At 40.1% G+C, this 27,906-nt stretch overlaps 1 protein-coding gene across 1 annotated transcript in view; it reads right to left on the bottom strand.

The window, feature by feature from the left end:
* Nucleotides 1–337: 337 nt before the first annotated feature.
* Mgam2 (maltase-glucoamylase 2 (putative)) overlaps nt 338–27,906 on the bottom strand; it is a 64,000-nt gene continuing 36,431 nt past the window's right edge. The window contains exons 26-47 of the mRNA XM_069997378.1: nt 27,681–27,835; nt 25,997–26,165; nt 24,812–24,908; nt 24,296–24,408; nt 23,260–23,385; nt 21,379–21,507; nt 20,372–20,479; nt 18,940–19,002; nt 17,988–18,122; nt 16,425–16,509; nt 15,468–15,606; nt 12,902–13,035; nt 12,609–12,643; nt 12,398–12,514; nt 11,615–11,763; nt 11,442–11,526; nt 10,977–11,033; nt 10,133–10,257; nt 8,634–8,722; nt 6,129–6,178; nt 3,024–3,197; nt 338–2,230 (exon numbers count right to left, since the gene is read on the bottom strand). Coding sequence (XP_069853479.1) covers nt 338–2,230; nt 3,024–3,197; nt 6,129–6,178; nt 8,634–8,722; nt 10,133–10,257; nt 10,977–11,033; nt 11,442–11,526; nt 11,615–11,763; nt 12,398–12,514; nt 12,609–12,643; nt 12,902–13,035; nt 15,468–15,606; nt 16,425–16,509; nt 17,988–18,122; nt 18,940–19,002; nt 20,372–20,479; nt 21,379–21,507; nt 23,260–23,385; nt 24,296–24,408; nt 24,812–24,908; nt 25,997–26,165; nt 27,681–27,835 — 4,227 coding nt within the window. The remainder of the gene's footprint in view (nt 2,231–3,023; nt 3,198–6,128; nt 6,179–8,633; nt 8,723–10,132; nt 10,258–10,976; nt 11,034–11,441; nt 11,527–11,614; nt 11,764–12,397; nt 12,515–12,608; nt 12,644–12,901; nt 13,036–15,467; nt 15,607–16,424; nt 16,510–17,987; nt 18,123–18,939; nt 19,003–20,371; nt 20,480–21,378; nt 21,508–23,259; nt 23,386–24,295; nt 24,409–24,811; nt 24,909–25,996; nt 26,166–27,680; nt 27,836–27,906) is intronic.

Here is a 27,906-nt window from a genome sequence, read left to right as displayed (position 1 = left end):
AACACTACAAAAAATGGAGGTAATATTAAAAACAAAGAAAGAAAAATAAGGCAGATAATGAATAACCTGGAAACAATGGATTTAGAAAAATCAATTTTCACAAGAAAGAACTTTTGGCCAACTCTTACTCTTGAAAAGATTTTTGGTCTTCAACTCTAGTATAGTCCTAGCCTCTCAGCGAATATCAGCGTCAAGCACAAATAAATACAAACTGCGTATCTTCAGATGCAAAGCACTAAAATAATATTTTAAAGACAATTATTCCTATAGCCACAAGATGGCGATAATTTAATTGAAAGTAAACAGTCCCTCCTTAGTTGTTATTTAATAGTTTAAGTCATTCATTTTTGTGGTTGGTTGGGGAAGAAGCGTCTGCATCTGGAAGAGTACTGTTTGTTGTGACCTTAGTGGTATTTGTTGTGTAAGATGGGGTTGTGGTAAGAATGGTATCATTACTGTTGGCAATAGTGCCTGTAGAGAAAGGAGTAGCTATACCAAGAAGAGTACTACTAGGTGTAACATCAGTAGTACGTGTTGTATAGGATGGGGTTATGGTAGGAATAATTAGAATAGTACTGGTGGTAGTATTTATAGAAGAGGTAGTTGTGCCTGGAGCAGTAAACTCCATAGTGTTTGTTGTGTAAGCTGGGGCTGTGTCAGGAGCTGTGACATCAGCATTATCAGTGGTGTTTGCAGAGATAGGAGTACTTGTACCAAGACTAGTACTGGCAGTTGCATTTGTAGAAGAAGGAGTAGTTGTACCTGACACAGTACTGTTCATTGTGACCTCAGTAGTATTTGTTGTGTGAGCTGGGGTTGTGATAATAGCTGTGACATCAGTGTTGGTGGTTGTACTTGTGGAGATAGGAGTGCTTGTACCAGGACTAGTACTAGCAGTTGCATTTACAAAAGGGGTAGTTGTACCTGACTCAGTACTGTTCATTGTGACCTCAGTAGTATTTGTTGTGTGAGCTGAGGTTGTGATAAGAGCTGTGACATCAGTGTTGTTAGTACTTGTGGAGATAGGAGTGCTTGTACCAGGACTAGTACTGGTAGTTGTACCTAACACAGTACTGTTCACTGTGACCTCAGTAGTATTTGTTGTGTGAGCTGGGGTTGTGATAATAGCTGTGACATCAGTGTTGATGGTTGTACTTGTGGAGATAGGAGTGCTTGTACCAAGACTAGTACTAGCAGTTGCATTTACAAAAGGGGTAGTTGTACCTGACTCAGTACTGTTCATTGTGACCTCAGTAGTATTTGTTGTGTGAACTGGGGTTGTGATAGGAGCTGTGACATCAGTGTTGTTAGTACTTGTGGAGATAGGAGTGCTTGTACCAGGACTAGTACTAGCAGTTGCATTTACAAAAGGGGTAGTTGTACCTGACACAGTACTGTTCACTGTGACCTCAGTAGTATTTGTTGTGTGAGCTGGGGTTGTGATAGGAGCTGTGACATCAGTGTTGTTAGCACTTGTGGAGATAGGAGTGCTTGTACCAAGACTAGTACTAGCAGTTGCATTTACAAAAGGAGTAGTTGTACCTGACACAGTACTGTTCACTGTGACCTCAGTAGTATTTGTTGTGTGAGCTGGGGTTGTGATAAGAGCTGTGATACCAGTGTTGGCAGTAGTGCTTGCAGAGATAGGAATACTTGTACTGAGAATAGTACCGGTAGTAGCATTTATAAAAGGAATAGTTGTACCTGGAACAGTACTGATTACTGTGCCCTCAGTAGTGTTTGTTGTATAAGCTGGGGTTGTGATAGGAGTGGTGACAATGGCGTTGGCAGTAGTACTTGCAGAGTCAGGCATGCTTGTACCAAGACTAGTACTAACAGTGGTACTGGCTGTGCTTTGTGGGGTTGTGATAAACACAATGGTACTTGTAGAGAGAGGGGTGATTGTGTCAGGAACAGTTGTGCCGGTGGTACTTGTGGCCCTAAGCGTGGGTGTGACAGCAACAGTGATTCCAGCTGTGGTGTCAGTTGTACTCCTGGGAACAGTGGTTGAGATGGGCGTGGTACCATTGCTTGTGGTAATGCCTGTGGTCACAGAGGTGGTGGTGGCCTGGGTGCTGGTGAACTCGTTCACTGATGTAGGTGGGGAAGAACGTGTGGAAAGGGGGGTGGCTATTGTGGTCGTGGGAACTGGAGGGTCACCACGAACCCAAGTGACCTCAGTTAGCTTCTCCAGGCTGATGTTCTTGTCAGTCAGTTGAATAGTTAGTGTCTGCCAGGAAAGAAAATAACCCAAGTTGTCCATGAGAAATGTCTTCATATTATATTTAAATCCCATCTCAAATTAGAATTTGAAAATGTGCTGTTTCCCAAGAGAGGAAGAAGATAAAAACTTCTCTTTTCATGTCACATTGATTTTGCTCAGGTCAGTAGGTGGAGAGGTTCCATCTGTGTAATTGTCACTGCAATCCCTTTCTTCTACCCCATGGGTTCACAATGATGTCTGCCATCATGTGTGGTAATTCTATGTGGCACTTGATGGTCTAAAATGCTTGCTTATTTATATATGGCAACCAAAGCAGGCCCTCTAACAGTGTCTTCTATTTATGTCAGTTTGTTTTGTTAATCTAATAAGTTTATCTCATACTATAGATGATATAAACTCATTTTTGGTCACTGCAGATCACCAAGTTAATGACCCCTCAGCACACCCAAAGTTGTACATACTACAGAAAGGAAAAAAGAATGGTCAAAAATTTAGGGAGCTACTCTTGTCTTTGTCTTAGCCTCTGAGCAACTTTCACTACATTACCTAGAAAAACCAATCCATTCAAACCTAGCACATTTCCTCAGATAAGCCCTCAGAGAGCTAGCATCATTAATCTTGGACTACACAGGGTTAGTCATTTTATAACATAACCCAACATTCAGAAAACTTCCGGAATACATCTATTGCATACATGTATAGCCTGACTAACAGGGTCAAATCCAATATGTTTGCAACAGTGACGATAATTGTTCAGGGTAATCAGATTAGTTTACAATAATATTCATTTCAGGCATACCTGATTATAAGGGTCATGGATGAAATAGGCCTCTGTGAATTGCTGGGTGTCAGTGGTGACATTCACTTGTGTCACATAAGTGGCGTTCACTCCCCAGATCTTAATATAGCCAACTTTCAGTGGATTCGAGTTACTCAGATACTCGTTGTGAATAACATAGATTCGTAAAATGTCCTATAAGGAATATGTAAAGGGAAAAAAGTATATCAGAATATATGGGTAATAGATTATATTCTCTATTCAAATATTTAGACAACCAGTTTTCCATTTTATTTTACTTCACCACTTCATAAAGTCATACTTCCAGTGTACCTGGTACAAAAATCTGGGTGATGTCAAAAATAAGTTTAGGTATTAAAATCATAAAAGTTATTTTATGTGTATTAACAGAAATCGCCATTATCTCTGTTTCACTGAGAAAGAAACTGAGGCTTCAGGAGACCCTATGAACAGCCCAGACAGCTGACGGGCACAAACAGGGAAGGGTGATGATGCTCCGTGTTAACCCACAAGTACACAAACAAACACAGATGAACACAAAAGTGTTGGGAAACAGTCCTAAGACTAAGCACACTCTATGGGAATGTAAGAAATCAACTAAACCATAAGCTGCTTCAATAGCAATACAAGGGCTAAAGCAAGTCACAAGATGCTGCATAATTGAAGCCAAATAAAAAGCAAAGCAAACATTTGTTATGGGTGTTAAGAGCAAGGAAAAATTAACCAAGCACTCAGTGGCTCATGTCTATAATCCTAGTTACTCAGGAGGCTGAAATTACTTAGGATGCTGAGATTTGAGGATCAAGGTTCAAGACCAGGGCAGGCAGAAAAGTCCATGAGACTCTTACATCCAGTTAATCAAAAAAGAAAGAGAGAGAGGGAGGAGACAGGGAGGAAGGAAGGAAGGAAGGAAGGAAGGAAGGAAGGAAGGAAGGAAGGAAGGAAGGAAGGAAGGAAGGAAGGAAGGAAGGAAGGGAGGGAGGGAGAGAGAGAGGGAGGAGGGGAGGAGTAGTTTAAGTAGTAGATTGCTGCCCTTGAGCAAAACAAGGCTAATGAGGAACACCCCCCACTGTGCATGTGAGCACACACACACACACACACACACACACACACCCCACACACAGACACAGACACAGACACACACACACACACACACACACACACACACACACACACACACACACACACACACACACACGGACATACACATAAGTGAAGAAAACGAGTAGCCATGAAAGAATTTAGTAGAGAAATGGAAATACCAATGACATGGAAGGATTGATAGGGTTTACAGAGGCACCAAGAATGTCAGGGGATGGAAGTACGGATATTTTGAACAAAAACTCACTTGCTGATTACAAAGACAAGTCTAGCTGGGGCTAAAGAAGCTGAGAAATGACCTGGTGGAGGGTATCAGATGTGATGAGCCTGGTCAGGGATACAGTTTCTGTAGAGTAAGCCATTAATGTCTTGACTCAAGCAGTACAAAGAAAATGGGACAGGTTCAACTGGCACTATGTAGATTTCTTTGGTTTGATTGGGCAGGCTGAATCAAGGGAAACAAAACTCAAGCGAATAAAATATAAACTGAATTTTAAAATATTTTATTTAACTCTATTTAAAACATTCTTTCAACATTAATTCAGTATAAAACTATGAGATGTTTTATCATCTTTGCTCACATTAGACACTTGAGCATTTCCAAGTAGGCTAGTCACACTTCCAGTGGTCAACACCTCCACATGGCCTGTGACTATCATATTGGATGGTGGAGGCCTAAAGTTTACTGTCAGTCCTCAGAACCAGGTGTCAAGACTATTCTAGATTAACTGTCTTTCACTCAGAACAATTAGATTTTGAAACCAGTATAAATACAAAACACAGGACAGGCGAGGTTTGGCTGGAAATGTATGATTTTTAGAAGAGAAGACAGAGGGATAAATAACAGAAAACAGATAAATAACTTTCAAGCATAGGATGCACTGATTTGTGCTACCAAATTCCTTATTTCCAGCCACTAAGTTAAAATTACAGAGAAGCAGATTTCAGATATAGAGTGATTTTCTGAGTTTTCTCATTAGTAGTATATAGAATGGATATCAGTGTTCTCTCATTAGCAGTTCATAGAATGATTATCCATAAAAACCTATGAACACACAAGGTATAGTGCGAGCATTATTATCTTTGCTTATTTATTTGTGTCTATCTTTATTCTCTTCTATGTATTTTTTGTTGTTGTTGGTCGTGGGACCTGAACTCTGGGCCTGGGCACTGTCCCTCAGCTCTTCAGCTCAAGGCTAGTGCTCTACCACTTGAGCCACAGCACCACTTCTGGCTTTTTATGTGTATGTAGTGCTGAGGAATTGAACCCAGGGCCTCATGCATGTGAGGCAAGCACTCCACCACTGACACAACTTCCCAGTCCCTTCTATGTAATTTTTATACTATCGCCTCTCTAGATGAGATATGTTACACCTCTGGGTTTGGTGAAGTGCCATTGTTTTGCTAATTGAGAAATCGATATCTCCATGTAAAAGGTGATTTTTAGTCACTATTCAGGCCTTTCTACTTTTGCCCTTTCCCATACCATCAAAAGCTCATGGACAGACCTTCTTATAAGGTCATTTAAAGCTCATCAACAGGTCAGCTGACCCACAAGATACATGAGTGAATGGATGCAAACTCAACCAAGCAAACAGACCAATGGCTGCTGGCAGATACATATGAGCTAGCCTTGGTCAGCCATGTCCAGCCCAGATCACCTACACTCTGAAAATCCACAGAGAATTAAGTTTTATGTCACTGCTTTTGAGATTGTCTTTTCTGCAGCCCAATTGCCTAATAGATAACTTGTGGCACTTACACTTCAAAATTATTTCAGCCAGAAAAATTCCCATCTCTGGAAACAAGTTATATATTTAAGGATGGAATTTTCCCTGGACTAATGAGTTTCAAGTTTCTTTTAATAGGATGATGAAATATTGGTCTGCTATAACAAAGCTGAGTTAGAAAACACTAGAAGAATGTCCTGTTAAGATGTGAGAGATTAGATTTATACAATTCATGGAACTAGAAAAGCATTATTTATAAAAATAAAAGACTTACCAGAGCTGCTATAAAGTTGGCTGAGAAATAGTTTCCCTTTTCATAGGTATCTGCAAGCAAGAAAAAGAGACATATGAAGAAATGGACAACATTATTAGCCAAAAAGGAATTGCAAGTCAAAACTAATACACTAAGATTCCACCTTACCCCCATCAGAATGTCCACCCTCAAGAGAATAAATAACAAATGCTGGTGAGGGGAAGAAGTAGTAGAGCACTAGCCTTGAGCAAAAGAGCTCAGGGACAGCATCCAGGCTGAGTTCAAGCCCCATGATAGACAAAAAAAATGCTGGTAAGGATGCAAAGCAAAAAGGAATCATGATACTGTGTTGGTAGGAATGCAAACCAGCACAACCACTATGGAAATCAGTATTCCTCAAAAATTTAAAATAGGTCTGCCTTATGATCCTTCCATACCATTGTAGACTAGAGTATCAATCAATACATGAGAGATTTCTTTATCCCCAAGTTTACTATAGCTTGTCCTTATACACGATCGTGTATACACATAGGGAACATGAATGTAATGTTGGATCACTTGGGATGATGAGGAAGAGGATGGAGATAGGGAAAATTATTGATGACAACTAATAATGAAATAGATGGTATTTATCTATATGTGAAGAGAGTATAAAGAAAGTCATTGAAAACTATTAAACAATAGGTGGCAAAGAACGCCGGTAAAAATGACAGCAATGAAGTTATCTGAATTTATTATAATATACAGATCCATGGGAAAAAAGAATCACAAGAAAGTAAAACAGGGGGTAGTTATCAGCAGGAAATGGCAGCTAATGAAGAGAGAGAGAAGGAGGCTGGATATGGTCAAAGTAATTTAGATGCCAAGATGAAAACTGAATGACAAAATCAGTTGAAATTGTATTAAGAGAGGGTGGAAGATGAGAGAAAGTGATACATGGGGTGAGTTTGATTGAATATATATTGTATTTATGCATGAAATGCCAGTGAAAATCTCCCTTTCAGAACTAACATGTGCTAATAAAAATGAAGAGATAATTTTAAAGATGAAAAAGAATTAGCATATTTATTGCCTCAATGATAGCAAATGATCTCATGTACATTGAAATAGCTTAAAATGTGCAAAACGCATGCACTGAAAATTACAAAACACTGCTGAGAGTAATTACAGAAAACATAAATATAGAAAGGCTCCATACAAATGAAACATGATGGATAAACAGGTCGATAAGATGAATGGATATCTCAAAATTGATCTATAGAATCAAAGCAATTCTAGTCAATATCCCAGCAAATTAGTTTTTTGTTGTAAAAAATTAGCAAGCTAATTTATAAAAGTCTGTATTGTATTAAGCATAAAATGGCTACAATATAATTTTAAAGTTATCAAAACTATGCTCAAAATATTATTTGTAATAATAAAACTGAAAATATTCTCTACAGGCAGGTTTTTATAGAGTTGGATAAATTGTGGTAGTTTTCTCAACAAAAATATAGTAATAATGATGCATATAAAGGACTCATAGATATGTGTCTATCATTCAGTTAAGGAAAATAAACAGTATTCACAAGTTAAACTTATGGTATCTTTTCAGCTGTATAAAAACATAAGCTATTCTCTTAAGTTATGTGAAAGCAAAAGCATACAGAAAATAGTGTTATTGTTTTACTGTTTTTCAAAATTTTTTAATCCTAGCTACTCAGGAGGCTGTGATCTGAGGGTCATGGCTCAAAGGCAGTCTGGGCATATCTCCAATAAGTAACCAAAAAAGCTTGAAGTGGAGCTGTGGCTCAAGTGGTAGAGCTAATCTTGAGCAAAAGAGGCTCAGGGACAGCACTCAGGTCCCAAGTTCAAGCCCCAGGACTGCCCCTTCCCCACCCTCCAAAAATCATGCATCATCTTGGAAGACTAGAGCGTTCTGATATAGAGAGGTAAGCATAAAATGATTTCTGGTTGATATTAATATTTCTATAAAAATGTCCAAGGAAGGAGGTATTCTAATTATGACAGATTCCAATTACCTAAACTAGAATGAGAAGAAAATAATAGCAAAGCAGAAAGTCTCTTTGCAGCAATAGTCAACTCCCCATTACAAGTCACCAAGACAATTTTGGGACTCTAATTTTTGTCTCCCCAGCAGACCTAGTTATGGAGGAAAAGAAGCCTGGTTTGAGTAGCCGGCCCAATCACGGAGTCACCTGTGTCCATGGAGAATGAATGGACTGTCACCTGATATTTGCTTCCACACTGCTTTTCCAGTGAGGTAATCCAGTGGGGTACAAGTCAGCCATGGGTGAATCTACACCGCCAGGCTTCTGAACCCACAGAACTAGGGACCAAACCTGATATGTGATCATTTGTAGTGGAATATAAACAAGGAGACACAGGCCACACAACATCCCATTGTTGCCTTCTTGGCAATAGCAAACACGAAGGCGTGTCTTCAGTCTCCAGTAGGGTCTGTTGAATCTCAATGGTATGGCTTTCCTGAATAACGCACGGGGACCCTGGTAGGTTCACACTCACCAATGCTTTGCCCATCATCCCAGAACATCTGGCCTTCAGCCTTCCCATTCTCATCCAAAGCCACGGTCAAGCCCATACAATTTTGTCGACTATAAAAGACAAGAGTTATTTCTCCCTAGATTGTAGGCTTTAAAAAATGAGAAACAGCAACTATTTGAAAATACAAGCCAGGTGAAGTATTTTATGCCTGCCATCTTAGCTGATTGAGAGACAGAAATGGGGGCGGGGTAGGGAAAAAGGAATTGCACTTCAAAGCTAGCCTAGGTTAAAAAAAAATTGTGAGATTCTATCTCAACCAATGGCTGAGCACAGTGGTCTGTCATACCAACAATCCAGGAAAGCACAAGTATGTGGATCACAGTCTACATCAGCCATAAAGCAAGACTAACTCAAAAATAACCAACACAAAAAGGGCTGGTGAGTTGGCTTGAGTGGAGAGTACAAACTTAGTATGTGGGAAGCACTGATTTCAAAACCCAGTACTTTAAATATCAGATATACTTATTTTATAAATAAATATATATTACAATAATATAATGAGATACGAATTCCTCAGGAAGAAATCCCAAGAACAAATGTCACTTCCATAGATTTCAGGTTGCTATAGCTTAAAACCCCAAATTCTTAGCTTGGCATTCACAGCCCTCCCATGATTTAAGCTTAACCTGCTTCACTTATATTTATTTACCTTTCCTTTGTCTGAATGGTTTACTGGTCCTCAAACCCAACTCAACTTTCACCTGCAGTTCCTTAATCTTCCTGGAGTATATCTATCTCCCTTGTATTCATACTTGCAAATCGTATTAGCTATTCAAGATGCAGCTCAAAACCCTTTCACGTAAAACCATGCATTATGCTACAGACTGAAACTTCTCTTTTGCATTATTGCTATTTTTAGATGCCTCTCTTGATACAAATTATTATTAACAAATGAATTCATATAGATACTAAAATGTGCTCTGTGTGTGTGTGTGTGTGTGTGTGTGTGTGTGTGTGTGTGTGTGTGTGTGTGTATGCTCTTGTAGTGTTGATCAAGGTAGACCTGGGAATGCTGACTATAAGGCCTTATGAGGCCCTCACAGGTGAAGGTGCTCATGATCTCCCCTCCTTTTCTAACAGTGTAAGAGGAGAAACATGGCTTCTTCCCCCAGGAAAACTTTCTCCATAAAATTTAGTTTTGTGACACAGCAGCACAGATGAAAGGTTTGCCCAGGATGAACTTCATGAACCAGTCACCCTCCAGATCCTATTCAAAAGATACTCACAGAAAGAACCCACCCATGAAACCAATAAAGTCCAACCAATAGAGACCATCTGTGGCTGAGGGCATGATTCGAGTACTTGTCTAGCATGCACAAAACTCCAAGTTCAAACCCTAGCACTGCAGAAACACAAAACCCATCTGAAAGTTAATTTATCCATGCTGCCCTGGTACAGGTGGGAAAGCCTTGTTATTTTCAGTTGCTGAAGGGAGGTGACCAAGCAGCGCCTCTTCTTACCTGAAGTGAGTGTTCATTGCAGGCTCTTGCCATGGCAGGATGTGGCCTCCTCTCACATGAAGGTTGATGTGGTCTAAGGGAGCCTGCAGCGTTCTCCACACACCTATAGATTCATAGCCAGATCCCTAGAAGGAAGCAAGCAGGCCAGAAACACTGACAGAGAAATAGATTAAATGCGTGCATAGGCTGGCTCTGCACCTCTGTAGATCTCATAGGTAAGTCTCTTTGCAGCACTGACATACCTCAGAGAGATTTGAATAAAATGAAAATTCATTTGATAGCAAAAGGAGCTGTTCTTGTAGTTTAATCCTATAAGGGAGCTCATGTCTCTAAAGTACTAATCTTCCAAGAAATAAGGAAAATTACATTCTTAAAAAGTTGGTAAAAAATAAAAAAATTAAAAATTTAAAAATTTAAAAATTTAAAATTAAAAAAAAAAATAAAAAATAAAAATAAAAATAAAAATAAAAAAATTAAATTTTTTAAATATTTTAAAAATAATTTAAAAAATTAAAAAAATAAAAAATAAAAAAGTTGGGATTATGGAATTTAGGTAATCCAAGAAATGAAGATGATGATGATCTTTATGATTTGGGCAGAAAATCCTCTAAAAGTCTTATTTTCTAAGAAAGCTTGTTAGAAAATAAGCAAAACTCTGCAAAAAAAATCTTTGCATTTCATTTTTGGTTTGGCCTCTGAAAATTCTGTCTTTCCTCTGTGTCTCCAGAAAGGGTTGAGGATAGGTCTCTGTGGGACACAGGTGCAAGGAAGTAGGAAGAAAACTCGCAACACCTTTCTTGCCTGCACAGGACCATCTGACTCCCCAAACTGCAATCATACGTACCGTGCTATAGTCATACCACCGGGCTCTGGGGAAATAAGCAGGGATCTCAAAAGTGTTCTGAAAGCAAAAGAATTGCACATGACTACAAATATGCCAGTAAGAACGAATTTCAAGTTTTAAAATGATTTCTGTGTGCATAGGATCATTAGGATGTCAGAAGTTTGAGAGATTATTGAAAATCGTCTAGAACATTTTTCCCCAAATACAGAAAATCGATGTTTCATAAAGTGAATTATAAAAGGACACAAGGTGATAAATTTTCCTAATGAGAAATTAGATTTATGAAGCTTTCATCAGTGAAGATTTTGGGGGGGTAAGTGGGGGGTAAGAATTCTTTTAGATGTTCAAGAAAGCCATTTGCTTAACACAGTGACCTGGACAAGAGCAGAGGATCTTGGAAATGGCTTTCCTGTGGCTTTTGACTATGCAGTTGGGAATTTTATGATCCAGACTAGAAAAACTCACATTTTCCAGCACGGGGCTGATCAAGATGGAGGGGCCCAACATGAACTGCTGGTCTATATCCCATGTTGTGTTGTCATCTGTAAACCTGAAAAAGTAAATACAAAAATCTCTCCAAGCTTCTTGCAACTGAGGGTTATTGGGAAGCCTTATTGGGACCCATTTCTTTTTCTTACTCATGGAGAAGAGGTCGGATGACAGTATTGCCATTCACGTGTGCTTTATGCATCAGTGTGTAGAGATAAGGCAGCAGAGTGTATCTAGTCTTCAGGACTTCCCTTACGTATAACTCAAAGGTTGAATCCCAGGCCACAGGGTCTTGTCTCTAAGGAGATACAAGAGCAGATAACAAGTTGCTTTTCACCCCATCTTAGTGGTTTCCCAGAAGGTTCATCAGTAATGATTTGATATCTAGAGGTCACATCACTCCTCCATTTCTAGTCTACCCACTCCCCTGCCACCTTCCAAAGGAGAGTTGTCATTCTTTATTGCTGATTCCTAGGTTCCCTGCCCAGATCTAGCTTTGATTCTGTATATATGAATGGGTCTTGTATATAGGTCTCTGTGCAGCATTGATATACCTCAGATGGATTTGAATAAAATGCAGATTTAATATTCTTGAGAGCAAAAGGGGGAGGGTCTTATGTTTTAGTCTCTTAGGGGAGTTGTAGAATTTCTTGTCTCTAAGTACTTATTTCAGAAGTGGAGCTATGGCTCAAGTGGTAGAGTGCTCTCCTTGAGCTGAAGAGCTGAGGGACAGCGCCCAGGCCCTGAGTTCAAGCCTCAGGAACGGCACACACACAAAAAGTTGATGATACATCCAGGGTTGTAGAATTTTTAGGTTTTCCAAGAAATGAAGATCCCAGTTATCATTATGATTTTGTCAAAAAATAAATGTAGTAGTCTTTTAAAAAAATAAAACAATGGTGTGATTTGCAGCATGAAAACGGCCACCTCACCCTGGTCCCGATGGTGTTGTGGTTCCTGGAGAAGGGGTAAAAGGCCCCCAGCTGCATCCAGCGAGCACACATCTCATACTCCGCATCTCCAAAGAACCCACAGATGTCTGCCCCTGTCTGAAAAGATGCAAAAATCAGAGAATAGAGGAGGACGTTTTGAGAATTCAGATACATTGAAATCAGGTTAGCAGGGTGCCACTCTATGACTTACATAAGGTATTCCAAAGAGACTGAACTCCATCATGCCTGCAATGGAACCACATAGTTGTGTTAGATGACGAAGCCCTGAGGGAAGCAGAGGGAAGGGTTGACCCCCACTTGCCTTTGATCTCACGGAGGATGAAATTATCCAGAGCTAGGGATCAATGGTAGGTAATAGGAAATCCAACTCCTGATTTTACCCCCCATGTAGATAAGAACCTAGACATCACCAGTATAGCAAACTAACACACACTCTGATGCCCCTCCCACCGCCAGCAGGGCCCTGGGAGCAAAGCCACACACCAATGATAGATTTCTTCAGCTGGTCCCAGGCAGCAGTGTTGTCTCCCAGCCAGTGTCCTGCCCAGCGTCCAGAAGAAGGGAATGTGGAGCGGGCGATGACGAGGCCTCGCTGCCCTGTCACCTCCTGCACAGCCCTGGTTGGAGGGGAACAAGTTGGAGGATTTGGAGATGTACAGACATGGAACTCCAGTTCACACAGGGCCTAGCTGCAGTGTGGTACACAAGGCAGCAGTGTTATTCTGTTGGGAATCAGAAGGTCTTCCTACCCAAAAAAATCTTCTATTCTCATCCAGACACCTAGTTTATGCTTAAATGATGACAGAAAGGTATTTGGGGGACATCACTAAGATTTACCAAGTGATTACAACAGGTTTATCTCCTGTGGGTTCATTATGCCATTTAATTTTCATGCGGGAAACACATGCTATGATTTCCCATAGTCGAAAGATGGAAAAGGCTATGAGAAAATGGCATTCATGAATGGTGAAAACTGGATCTGATTTTAATACCTAAATTCTAAATAAATACATCAGCAGAGAGAAGGTAAACAAAGAAAATTCATAAAGAAGTGAGCATCCAGGAAGGACCATTTGTGGAACCAGCTTTCCCCTGGCGAGAGACAGGGCTGAGATGAGGTCTCCTCCACCAGGGGGCGGGCTAGGACATGGAAAGGAGAGCTTCCCATTGGAAACTCCAGCACGTTTCCATGCAAGAGAACATTCTTTAAGATACAATGCAAATGTTACTTCTTCTGTGAAAGGTTTCTGCATTATTTTAGTGGAGTTAGGTGTTTTTCCTTCTCATCTAAACAGATTGTGCCTCCTAGAGTACTGGAGCTAAACCGTATGCATTTTTAGATAGGTGTAGAGTAAAGTAACATTTGGGAGTGTAGAATGATTTTCTTTGTATTTCTTAGGAAGATATGGATGTTTTCTTTCTTTTTTTTTTTTGTTGGTCATGGGGCTTGAACTCTGATGGATGTTTTCTTAAATAACAAGGCTTAGTGTGGTCTAAAAAACCTTGGCAAAAAAAATAAAAAATAAATAAAAAATAAAAAACCTTGGCATAGGTGAAGGAAGGAAGAGTAAGGAACAGTAAGGAAGAGCAGCTAACAGATTCAGAAGTAATTGTGAGTGCATGTGTGTGTGTGTGTGTGTGTGTGCGCGTGCGCGCGCATGTGTGCGTGTGTGCGCACACGTGTGTGTGCATGTGTGTGCGTGCGTGCATGTGTGTGTGCGTGTGTGTGCATGCGTGCGTGTGTGTGCGCGTGTGTGCGTGCACACACATGTGCGTGTGTGTGCATGCGTTTGTGGGAGTGTGCGCACACATGTGTGCGCGCACGTGTGTGTGTGCATGTGTGTGCGTGCATGCATGTGTGTGTGCATGTGTGAAGGGTAGGGAGGACCTCACCATTACTGAGTATGAGGACCTCCCATGTGTCAGTGATTAGCTCAGAGTTAAACACGGTGAGATTCCTCTGAGCCTTGGGAACATGAAGCGAAGGTTCAGATGCTTCACCAGTGGACACAGGAGTAGGAAAGATCATTGTGGATGGCAGATATTCTCCTCAATGAGTTGGCACAATTGGATAACCATATGCAAAAGGATGAATTGGATCCTTTACACCATAAATGACACAAAAATTAACTCAAAATGCATCATACATCTGAGTGTACAGGTAGACTGTGAACATTTTAGAAGAAAATAGAGAAATACTAATTATGGCCTTGAGTTACACAATAGTTTCTTGGATATGACATCAAAATCCCAATTGATGAATAAATGAATTAGTGAATAAATAATTGAATAAATGCTTTTGTAAAATAAAAATTGTGCTTCCAAAGGAATTATGGAAACGTAAGAGTCTTAATAACTAAGAGAAAATATTTGAAAATCATCTAACAAGGAACATGTATCTAGTATAAAGAGTTTTTGCAATTCAATAAAAATAGATATCTATTCAAAAGAAAGAAAATATATTTCCATCTAAAATCTTGCCACAAATATGCAAAGCATCTCTATCTATAATAGCCCCAATTGGAAACAAATTAAAGGACAAACAAAATGTTGCATATCTATCTATTCAACAAAACCCTATCCATCAGAATAAAAGGAAAGAAATGCTGATTCACAATTCAATCTAAATGAGCCTTAAAAACACTGTATCAAGTACAAGAAGCCAGACACCCAAAACAATACATCGTATGATTCTATTCATATGAGACATATAGAATAGAAAATCTAAGTAGACATAAAGTAGGTTGATCATGACTGGGCTTAAAAACAATAGTAAGCATGACTGCTAATGGCTCGATGTATTTTTCTTCTTTGAGAGAGAAAATGGTTCTTAAATTGCATTTTAGTGATAGATGTTCCATTCTGCTCACTCTAACAGGTGAGCTTAGCAACTTCAATGACAAAAGTATTGTGGCTGGGCAACCAGGCCTAAGGTTTTAAATTTCATTCATTTAACTAATATCGCATAGGGACAAGCACAACACAACTATGAAACAGCAAAAGGAACAATGGAGGACATTTCTTTGCTGCTAGGGAAGCAAACACGCACTCGTAGGTGGGTCTGGTCTGGGACCAGCCATACAGGCTGTGGACGTCGTAGTGCTGCACCCGCAAGTCGTCTGGGAGGATCTGCTCGCTCTCCATGCACAGGGTCTTGCTGCTCAGGCCTCTGTCCCGAGATTCCAAGTCTGAGAGCAAAATGGTTAATTATTTCTCAAACCATTTAATTTGCATATCAGCCCATGTCTCAACAGAACTCCTTTAGTGTTAGGACTCTGTCGTCCACTAGATGGTATTATTCCCAACGGAATAAATCTTGTTTCAATCAATTTTCCATCAACTTTCTAAATGATCCGATCTTTCAGATTTCTTAAATGTGTCAGCACTTGCCTGAAACCTAAATGTGATGTGAAAAGAGAGGGCAGCAACCTAATGAATGAATAAATAAGGTAATGAGTAACAGATCACACAGAAGACATCAAGAAACTTGAATTCTCTTAGGAACTCTCTTCTGTTCTTGAGACTCTGATCAATGAAATAATTCAGTATTCTGAGATCTCTAATCCTAACCTCTTATTTTAATTTTTACTACAGTATGCTCAAAAGGTTAGAGGACTAGACTTTCATTTCTAAGCAAATTTCATGGTGTGTGTGTGTGTGTGTGTGTGTGTGTGTGTGTGTGTGTGTGTGTGTGTGTGTGTGTGTGTGTGTGTGTGTGTGTAAGGGAGTACTTAAAATTTTAGCAGTCAGGTCATGGTTAACAGAACAATCAAATGGATTCCTTGGTGTCTTTTCTAACATGACATCATTGTTGGTGTATGTGTAATTACTAATTTATTAATTTGCATGTATTCAAGGCTGTTTTATTTGAGATTTTACGTCATGTTGAAAGTTGTCCTTATAACTCCCCTCCCCCCAAAACAGGCATTCTTTGACTTTAAGAAGAAAACACTGGGGATTTGTAAGCAGAAAAGAATGTGATGAAGTGCGTAGCCCTTTTACATACTTGGCATATAAGGTGGGTTGTTGAGAATTTCACTGCGGCAGCCCCCAACAGATCCATCCACAAAGTTTGATGGTTCATTCATATCCTGAAATAAGTTAGCAAAAAGGATCCCATCATGTGAGAAGGACTATGGCCTTTCCTGTAGAGGACACTAACTTCTAGCAGATGATCGGGTTGTATTCAAGCCCTCGCCTCAGCCAGTGCCTCTGCTATTCTCCCTAGTCCTTGGCATTGACCCAGATGGGCTAAGAATCCATGTGGGCTGTAGTGGAGTGTTCACCTTCTTCCAGATGACTCTGGGGTTTTTCTAACTTACAAGGGTTATGTCGTAACAGCATAAACAAGGAGTTAATACTGGTTGGAGGATGGGAGGAACTCTCGCCATTCATCTGTCCCACACAAGAAGGAAGCATGTCTTTGCTTTTCTACTCGTGGATTATGTGCTTATAGTGAAGGGTGCTGTAACCTTCCTCAGTCCTTTCTTTTGTACTGATTCTGATATTGGCATAGAGCACACACAAGGAGAGATGTCTCACTGTGCTTTAAATGCACTCTGAAAAGTTGTCATAGCTCTGAAACAAGTCTGGAACTCAATCACGTGTTGGGGAATGTATAACTCGAATGAGAGACATTAGAACCCCTGAGAGAGTATCAACTGACTACTTTATCAATTAGAAAAGTTAAAATGTTGTCTGTTGTACTACCTTAAATAGGCCATAGTAAAGAAAAGTGCTCATTATTTTGCATTACCCAGCTGCATCTTTCTCTCTGGGAACAAATAACTCACAGTTATAAACTCTCTTGTGTCTCAAAGGTACCCACAGTTCTTACTGTCTGGTTGCCTTTGGGGTTAATTTGTGCCTTTCTAAGGTCAGCCCTGGACCTATCTATTCTGACAGGGCAGGTGGCCATGATAGTGAATGGGTTTAGAGGCTTGTCTCTGAATGAATCAGGAGCTCTTCCCTTCTGAGCTGAAGAGCAGAGAGAGCTCTTCATAACCAGCCTACAACTTGTTTTCAAGCCACCTGAGAGTGGAGAAGGAACTCATGGTACTGATTCACCTCCCACTCCCAGGAATGGAGGAACACTTGGACACACAACCCAGGAATCTCTCTTCCTAAGGCCCACTGAACTCGATGATGCAGCTGACTGAACAGGCCCTGTAAGTCGCTCAGCCCTCAGGGTAGCCTGCACCAGTTCTATGGTGAATGTCTCTTGGTTTTGCCCTGTCTGCTCCCAGCTCTGTCCTATCTTGTATGATGTGCTTCTAGACATCTAGAGAAGTTTTGCCAGATGGAAGGTAGAAAGGAGGAAGGTGGACAGTGGAGGGTAAGAGATATCAGGCCACCTTCCCTTCCTTCAGGCTCTGGTACATCTCCTTTGTGGGCTTCAGTGGCCCAGTGCAGACCCACAGTCACCTCTGCTAACTCAGATCATGTAACATCACCTCTCTCTTTCAGCCCTCCCAGCCTGGCTCTCTACTTCACCGTCTGTAGATTGCCCTCTACCTGACTGTGTGAATTGCTAACATGTCCAAAGAGCAACAAATAAAGGTGCACTTACAAGCCACAGCCCATCAAACTTCAGGCTCTTCCCTGGCTCCCGAGGGTTGGCATACAGCTCTTCTATCTCTTTTTTCCACCAGGAAGCTGTGCTGGGACGCAGGAAGTCGGGAAAAGCAACGTGTGCCCTGTACAGCTGTAAAAGTAACACACACTCTCACGGAGGGGCCTCCACCTATCCAGGAAGGGGCTTCTAAGATCAGGAAGTGGAAATGAGTAGGTATTTGTGCCTGCTCAGCTCCCAGAGCAGTCTCCGATGTAACCTCAGGCCTGCTACTGCTACTCCTGTTGAGTTTACCACTGACATAGAGATCGGGGAAAGCTGCTTTCATTCTGAATTTTCTTAGAAAGTAGTTAAATGACTTCAAAGTCCCTTTTAGACATAAGACGTGTCTTATGATGAGACACTTAACTATGGAAACTAGAAAGCTAAGCATCTCTAAACCGTTGAGCTTTAGCGGTACAAACGATTTGTGTAGATTGACTACATAAACTGAAGGGAAACCCATCGTACAAGGCAAAGTGAACTGCACAGGGGCAGTGTGGGTAGGGGCCAGGGATGTGATAGTGCAGACTGAGATCAAGGACTTTGTCCTTTCAGCTTGCTAATATTGCCTTTGAAACACAAGCCATTCATTGAAATCCACCTGTTCGTAATGGAGATCATTCAAGTGACAATATCCTGGACCTTGACTCATTATTTGTTTAGTCAATGTAAGATTTGAGTCACAGCCTTTTAAAGGCATATACACATGGGATGTCATGGATGCTTATCATGCATGTCATGGATCCTCTTATGATGTTTCCATTTATTTTTCATCTGAGAATCTTTTTGTCAAAAACTACCTGCAGACAAATATGCTCATGTTAAAGCTACATAAGCAAAGAAATAAAGCCCCTAAGTATCCAGATATTTGGGGTAAGGTAGATAGACAAGTATAATGCAGCAGTACCTTAACCTGAGTCTCTTGGTCAAGAGATCCATCCACCTTCACATCTGGCAGCTCTGGCCAAGTCTAGAAAAAAAGAAGTTGAAACCCTTGAAGTCATTGTAGAAGCTGGTGATGGTAGGCAGAGGACCTTTCCAGGAAGGGCAAGGCCCTGAATAATCCCAGGACCACCAAAACACACATCGAAGGTCATTAGATACAGACTAAGAGATGCCAGATTCTAATGCTAAGACATCTTCACAAAGTGCAATGGTATGTTTGTCATATATTAAGTTGTAAAGACGGAATATATGAAATCCTGCTCAATACTGTGAGAAATGGGCTGGCATTTCTTGTGTTGTTGTATATGTTTTCATGTTTTAACCAAATTCATTTTAAATGTATCTTCTGAACAATCATCTTTTGAGTGATTACTCATGTCTCCCATCTGGTTTCTTTTTTACCTCTAACAAAAAATCTCTTTTATAAATAGTAAACATAAAGTGTGACAATAAAGAAAGACAAATGACTTCCATTCACAGCCCAGAAGATTCACGTCAGTATTTTTAAGAGTTGGGGACCACAAGTGTATGTAGCATTTTAAAATCCACAGTGGCAATGAACTTCATGTGATTATTAGGACCTTAATGAAATATATTGATTAATTAATTCAAAGAACACCAAAATAGCACTTGCACTGTTAATCACTTATAGCATCTGTACCTTCTAGGATTTAAGTAGGAAATAGCACTTATTTCTAAGAGCTCACAGTTCATGCATAAAAGTGTACTACATGCAATATCTGAAGACAATGGCACAGAAAAACAGGTTGAGCTCCCACAGATACTGAGCCCCTCACAGGGAAGATTTGAGTTGGTCTTGCAGTGTAGATGTTACCTGAGAAACTGAGAAGGTGATATTCAAAGTGAACAGGGCCCATCCTCCGGGGAAAAACAAAATAGGGAGCAGAGTTTGAATGTGTTAAGAACCATTGTTACATTGGGTGCACATATGCCATTGCTGATTAGAAAACATATGGCCATGAGGAAGTGAGGTCATAAAAAAGGAATTCAAGGAAATGAGAGAAAAAGAATCAATAGGACATGGAGATCTGTTTGTAGGAGTATAATAAGCATCATTGGTCTAGGCTGAATTCTGGGTTTGAGTGTAGGTGTCTGGGGACATAGACTTCAGGACCTGTTAAATAACCCACAATACATGAAAGATGGGAAGTCAGAACATTTCTAGGCAAGGCAGAACAATGAATATTTCAGAGGATTATATTTGTAATCTTGATCTTAGCTAATGGTTGTTAAGCTAATCAGCATCACATAGATTGCTATTTGCTCATAATCTGTTAATTACCCAATAGATTTTGTCCAGGATTTATGAGAACCTTTTCTGAGTCAAGAGAAAATGATGTCAATTCATGACTGATGCTTTCCCCAAGCCTCACCTTTCCCCACACAATGCTGCTGGTGTTAGGCCATTTGATGAATACGTTGCTTTCCTGTCCTCTGGTGAATGTTGGATACTGTGTTTCATTGCCAGAAATGGCTGGATCCTATAGTAAAAGTGGTAAAAGCACAACTATGAGGAAACCATCTTCAAGAAAACATTCCAAGTTTTTGATAATTCATAGCTCTGACAGAAATGATGCATTAAAAATCATATTAAATAAATGAAGAGCCATGATTAGTTTCACATCTGTTACTGGTAAATTATTATAACCAATGAGAATGGAAAATTGTCTGAGGAATCCAACGATAACTCATAAAGGTCAACCTCTTTCCAAATGAATAAGAATCTGTGTCAATAAAGGGAGACTTCCTATGTTATAAAAAGAAACCACTCAAACTGTAACTAATGAAGGGGCAAAACCTATAACATCTGAATGTTGACACGGTATGAGTGGTATTTCCAATAACATAGAAATTTATGAATAAACAAAGTCATACTAAGATTTGCAAAGCTAGAAGAGGCATTTTTAAGTGACTGCTTGTTTATTTTGCAAGATGCAAATTCAATGTAAGTTCGCATTCTCAGCTTAGCTGTTTGAGTTGAATATAGTAGAAATAAATCCCCTGAGATCAGCTCTGCTGAAGAAAGATACAAAGCAAGGGATTGTTGAGCCCTCTGATTTGGAGACAAGAAGAGACACGCTGCTCCTTTAGGCACATAGCCTGAAACAGTGAGACTCTTCATTCTTTTCCTCAAACGTATTAGTAAATTACATCCTATTGATATGAAAATATGGAAAAGCATTAATTCTTAAAGTTATTTTCACTTAAAGTCATTGTACTTCTGTCTGTTTTAAATATATATTTATGTCTTCAAAGCAGTTATCGAAAAACAAGACAGTTGTTTTTGTTTGTTTGTTTGTGACTCTTCATCCACTTTATCCCAGAAGTATTGTTTTTGAACCATGATTGAAAAAGGCATTGACGCTGTCTCAGCACCTACCAGAACGAGAATAAATCTCATGCCGCTTTTCTTCATGTTCTCCATCAGCACACTGAGGTTTTGAAAGCTGGGGCTGAGAGTGAAGTCCAGCTTCCGGTCCATGTAGTCGATATCAACATGCTGGACATCCTACCAGGAGGAGCAGGCTGGGCACTTAGGGCTCACAGTGCACACCAACAGTGCTGCCCAACTCCAGCTCCGGCTGCTCGCTGACACCACCCAGGCCCCGCCGAATCTCTCTTCTCACTACACTGGCTCTCCAGAGGTGGACTGAGATCACTTCCTGAATCCTGCTTGAACTTGTCCTCAGTCTTCCTTCCTCTTCTCCCCAACTCTAACTCTCTCCCCTTCCCTTCCCTCAATTCACGGTGTCCTCACATTTCAATTCTCAAGCTCAGCAAGCCCATCAAACAACATACTAGTTGAAATGTCCAAGGTTAGACAGTAGGACTTCTAGAAGGCACAGAAAAGATTTATAGTATTTACTATAAAGTAGTATATAGATTTATACTATACTATTTTATAGTATATGATAAAATATAGATTGATAGATTTATAGTGTACTACTTTATAGTATACTATAAAATATTGTATATATTTTTACATATATACGTTTACATATATCTATATCTGTATATAACTATACATCACCCACTCTGGTGTTTGCACATGGAAACTCATCTACTCACTGATTTTTGAACAATAAAGAAAATAGGAAAAAAGTTTTTTTAATCTCCCTTGCCTGAAGGCTTTAGATAAAACTTGTTTGCAGAAATAGGCCTGTGTTGCCGGGCACTGGTGGCTCACGCCTGTAATCCTAGCTACTCAGGAGGCTGAGATCTGAGGATCGCGGTTCAAAGCCAGCCCGGGCAGGAAAGACCATGAGACTCCTATCTCCAATAAACCACCAGAAAACTGGAAGTGGCGCTGTAGCTCAAGTGGTAGAGCGCTTGCCTTGAGCTGTAAGAGCTGAGGGACAGCGCCCAGGCCCAGAGTTCAAGCCCCACGACCGACAAAAAAAAAAAAAAAAGAAAAAAGAAATAGGCCTGTGCATAAGCCAAAACTTTTAAAATAATGGACCAATATATTATTGGCATTGATTGTTCTTGTTAAGGTAGATCAGTGGATTCTTTTATCCTGTAATTTTCCTGTTTTTTTCTTGCTTCTTCTTAACAAGTAGGATAAAAGGTATGTAAAAATTAAGTTTGGATATATGTGTGTGTGTGTGTGTGTGTGTGTGTGTGTGTGTGTGTGTGTGTCAGATTGTCTCTGATAAGAACTTCATAACACTTTATTCTCATCTTAAAATCATTGATTGCCTCCTGAAAATCTTAAGAGGTGAATTAAAAACTGAGAAGTCATGGCAGACAACTGATAATTATGCAAGGAGAATGGTATACTATTTGTGAAATTTGCCTTTTTGACACCGATTGACTACAGTTCTCAGGGCTTTCCTGAGGCATTAGATTGCCACTGTAGGATATGCATAGGTTTATACATGTTTTAGAGAATGTGAAGACTTGATTTAAATTGTCTCCTTTCATATATTACTCTATATCCATCTCTCCAAGGTCTGTCTCTATTTCCAAATCTCCAGAGACATAGCTTAAACACAGGCATGCCAACTGCAGGACATTCCCAATAACTGGCACTGAGGGCCAATATCCTCAGATCATTCCACAAACTGGTGAAGGATTTATGCAATTCTTATAACCTTGACTTAAAAGGATAAAATGCAGTAAGTTTTTAAAACCAGTGCATTCTTCTGAGGACTAACTCCCAGCTGCCTTTTTTTTCTACCCAAGTGATCACAGCAGTAATTTGTATGAAGCTGTTTCAATAATGATAATAATGATCTGGCATGAATTCTAGGTTTCATACATAGGGAATATGGGCTGCCATCATTTCATCATACAAACTGGAGATTTCAGTGTCATTCTGGTATCCATAGCGACTCAGCTGAAATCCCAAGGCCCAGTATGGCGTCATGGCTGGCCGACCAATCAACTACAATAGAAAAACATGAATTACCCTCATTTGATCATTACATAGTGTACACATTCATCAAGTTACCATACTATGTACCATAAATATTTACAAATATTTTATCAATATGAAAATTTCAAAGTGGAAAAATAATGGACCCAAGTAGACTTCTTAAAGAAGAAAATAGGTACTGATGACTGGTGCTTCAAATCTTAGCTACTCAGGAGGCTGAGATCTGAGGATCTGGATTTGAAGCCAGCCCTCCATGCCCCGCCCCAATTTTTATAAAATTCTTATATCCAATTAACCATCAAATATTGAAGAGTAGCGATGTGGTTTAAGGGGTAGAGATGAAGCCTGGCACAGAAAAAGCCAAGCAAGAGAGTGAAACTCTGAATCTGAACCCTGTGTGTATGTGTGCATGCATGCACATGCGTATGTGCACATACACACACATTAAATCAATCAATCAATCAATCAATAAGACAATATGGTTGAAGCAACCTAAACACTTGTAGTAGTGAATACTGTCTCCTCACTGAAGCTAAAAGAAATAAAAAATAAGAAAGTGAAATCACAATAAGAAAGCGAATCAATGTTGCACAACCTGGAGATGAAGAATGATACAAACATTGTGGCTGAGGTTTCCTCAGATGTTCTAGCCATCACTGCAGAAAACCTGAGGCCTCTATGGTTATTACTCATTAGTACTTCCTAAGTTATTATAGACAAGCAATCAAGAGAAGTGTGGGATGCTGGTATGCCTTTAGCATCCTATAATCAGGAAATATAACTTTCAGAAAAAATCGCAACAAGCTAGTGAGCACACCTAAGGAGAAAAAGAATAATTGGGCCTCAGTACCAGATTATCATAACAACATGCAATAAAAAAATAATTGGTGAATTGTCGATGGATGGAATGGCCTCCCACCTCAGTGTATTGTTGAGTTACAAGTTCAGGGGTTGGTCCCAAAACGACATAAAAGTCCAAAATCCCTCCTGTGGTGCGGTATGTCAGGGCAGGAGTGGGTTGGAGTGTCACATCTGTAAAAATGAAAATACAAAGACTAGATCAGGAACAGTTCGTGGATCTTTCAATCACTCAGACAGGGAATTTGCTCATTCTTGTTCTCACCCCTTTCTATCTCCTCTATAAAGTCTTTTCTCACTCTGTGGAGTCTGAGATGGCTTTGCAGGTGCCCAAATAAACTATGTCATCTCAACATTTCATAATACCCTGTGATAAGGAGCTAAAGTAGCCCAGAAAATTAAGACCACCATTAGTCACAATTTCATACTTAATACCAGGACACTTAGTAACTCCTTCATGAAGGAAGGAAGGAGTGAAAGGTCAGTTTGTTTTTCCTATATTCTCATTGCTCCTGGATTTCCTTCTTTCTACCAACATCCCAGCCTCTGGTGAACGAGGAGCACACAGCTGCCTTACCCATGGCGTTGCTGTTGAGCAGGAGCACTCCGTGAGCACTGCCGTCCTCCTCCAACGCCATGTAGTACGGGTGGACGCCATAGGAATTCTTCTTGTACTGGTTTAGAAACATGTCATGGCAGTAAACAACAAAGTGAAACTCAGTAAGTTATTTGCACATCACAACCCAAACAGCCAAGCCAACCCAATTCAATCACTGCTCTGCTCTGCAGAGCCTTTCTTTCCACACCCAGTAAAAAGCCACGTCTTCCCCCTCTGTGCCCTCTTCCTCATTCCATAGCTCTAGCCTAACACTGATTACACTGTGGGGTCATTATTTCCACACCTATCTCTCCTAGCTTATGAACCTTTGATGCACAAAAACAGTACCATATTTACTTTGTGCTAAGCACCCAATGTGCTGGATAGAGAAGATACATTAAGTGCCAGACACCAGGGGCTCACGCCTGTAATCCTAGCTATTCCTGAATAGGCTGAATCAGATCAAGGTTTGAGACCAGCTCAAGCAGAAAAGTCTGAGACACTCTTATCTCTAGTTAACCACTAAACAGCCATAAGTAGAGAGGTGGCTCAAGTGGTAGAGCATTAGCCTTGAGTGAGAAAGGTAAGCATCCAGGCCCTGAGTTCAAGCCACAATACTACACAAAGAAAAATAATAAAAATTAAGTAATGGAATGTAATTGTATAATCAAGAAAATCTGGGGTCCACGGGAGGGGTAGAAATTATAAACAAAATATGTGTTTTACAGAAAATACTGTATGATAGGTGACCTCCTGCAACTGAGAGCAGAATTAATTAATTAATTAATTAGCTAATTAATTAATATTGTTCTCTTTTTGTGCCAGTCTTGGGGCTTGAACTCAGGATCTGAGTGCAGTTCCTGAATGGTTTTTTGCTCAAGGCTAATACTATATAACTTTAGCCACAGCTCCACTTCTGATATTTTGATGGTTAATTGGAGATACAAGTCTCATAGACTTTCCTGTTCGGCTGGCTTCAAATCATGATCCTTAGATCTCAGCCTCCTGAGTAGCTAGGATTAAAGGCATGAGCCACTAGCACTCAGCCAGAATTTTTTATAATTTAAAAAAAGGTAAAGTTGATGACTATGGCATCCTTTATGGGCAAGGGAACTAAAATTTACATAAAGATCAAAGTGATTGCTAATTTATCCCCATCCTTACCGCTGGTGGTTCATCACGAGCAAACATTCCCCACGTGTACCAGCTCATATTTCTTCTGAAAGCTGTGTGCTCAGTTTCCCCAAAACCATAGATGTACTGAGAAGGGAGGCGAGTGGAGATGGAAAGGAACATGTCATCAAAGGTGAATCCAGGAAGCTGAGAGTCCCAACTGCAACACAAAGAAAGAGGTTACAGGCAAGATATAGGGAGTGTGGCTGATGGTTCCAACACCCCTGAACTACTGGGCATCTGGGTTGAGTGAAAATATTGTGAAGTGACTCTGGTTATTACAGTAGCCATATCTCATGCTTTCATTCTTATACTATGGTTTGCAAACCTAAGAGTTCCTTTTCCAAGTCATGGATGCATTGAGATCCAGCACTGCTGTCTCATTCATCCTTCTATTCTTAGTTCTCAGTACCTGGCCTATCAGCTCGAATAAACACATGAATGAATAAGATCACTTGCAAGTATTTTCCAACAGAATATATATATATATATATATATATATATATATATATATATACACACATATATATTATATTAGAAAAACTTCTCTGCATTCTAAAGAAGCTACTAGGGTTAGGAAGGTGGCTCAGTGGTATAGCGCTTGCCTTGCATGCATGAGGCCCTGGGTTTGATTCCTCAGCACCACATAAGCAAAAAGATAAAAGCCGGAAGTGGCGCTGTGGCTCAAGTGGTAGAGCTCTAGCCTCAAGCTGAAGAGCTGAGGGACAGCGCCCAGGCCCAGAGTTCAGGCCCCACGACCGGACCCAAAAAAAATAAAAAATAAAAAAATATATAAATAAATGAAGAAGCTACTAAAGAGGAGAAATTGGATATAGAGGTAAACACAGGAGAAGGCATTACAAAGGAAGAAACATTGGCACACACAGGTGACAATGCCGGGTAATGCCAGGAGCCTCATTCCAGGCAAATCCACACGTTGTGCAGCCAGACAAGGCATAGGTAATGCCAACGGCCAATTCCTTTGTGCTAGCATTGTGGACAGACTTTGTTTATGATGACAATAGAAGCAAATGCTATATGAAGCCATTTCTCTCTCCTACTTCTTCAGATATTATTTCTTAAAAATAATATTTCTTAGTGAAGCTTAAGAGGGAGCAGACTTACATCTTAGGTTATACATTGTAATTATTCAATAGAGTTTTCTGCTCTGCTTTACAAAATTAACATAGAGAACATATTTTTTTCTGTGGAATCAAGCAACAATTTGTTTGTTTGCTTATTTTTGCCAGTCCTGGGGCTTGAACTTTGGACCTGGGTGCTATCTCTGAGCTCCTTTTGCTCAAGGTGGGAACTCTACCACTTGAGCCACAGTGCCGCTTCTGGCTTTTTTTGAGTAGTTTATTGGAGATAAGAATCTCAAGGACTAAGGAAAGTCCAACCCAGGGAAGGAACCCTGGGTTGGATTCAAATCATGATCCTCAGATCTCAGCCTCCTGAGTAGCTAGGGAGCAATACTTTTTTACAAAATCTTTAAATACTGATTTTTTTCTGAGTTAATGACTAATAGAAAAATTAATTCCCTAATGAAGCAGGACAGAATCCATGTACCTCTCACTGTTATACTCAGTGTCTGAGATTAGCATTTCACTCACACCAATGCATATCATTGTGAATACACCAGAACCATTCTCAGAACCAAACCAATAGTGCTTACATCACAGTGCTGGAGTTTTTGCGTCGGATCTGGATTCCAAAAGGATTGGTCTGAACCCTGACATCATACAGGCAGTTTTCAGGGGAGCCAGCTGGTGAAGAAGGGGTGTTCAGAGGTACAGGTACCTCATACCTTTTAGTAGTGGGATCATAGATCTGGCAAAGAAAAAGAAGAAATCTCTTTTGGATGGAATCATGCACTACAACCTTTCGTGCCTACCAATATA

The sequence above is a fragment of the Dipodomys merriami genome, unplaced genomic scaffold, assembly GCF_024711535.1.
Source record: "Dipodomys merriami isolate MVZ:Mamm:240054 unplaced genomic scaffold, mDipMer1.0.p SCAF_5, whole genome shotgun sequence".
NCBI classification, from domain to species: domain Eukaryota; kingdom Metazoa; phylum Chordata; class Mammalia; order Rodentia; family Heteromyidae; genus Dipodomys; species Dipodomys merriami.
The sequence above is the reverse complement of the archived record's forward strand: the minus strand, read 5'-3'. Positions and strand labels throughout refer to the sequence as shown.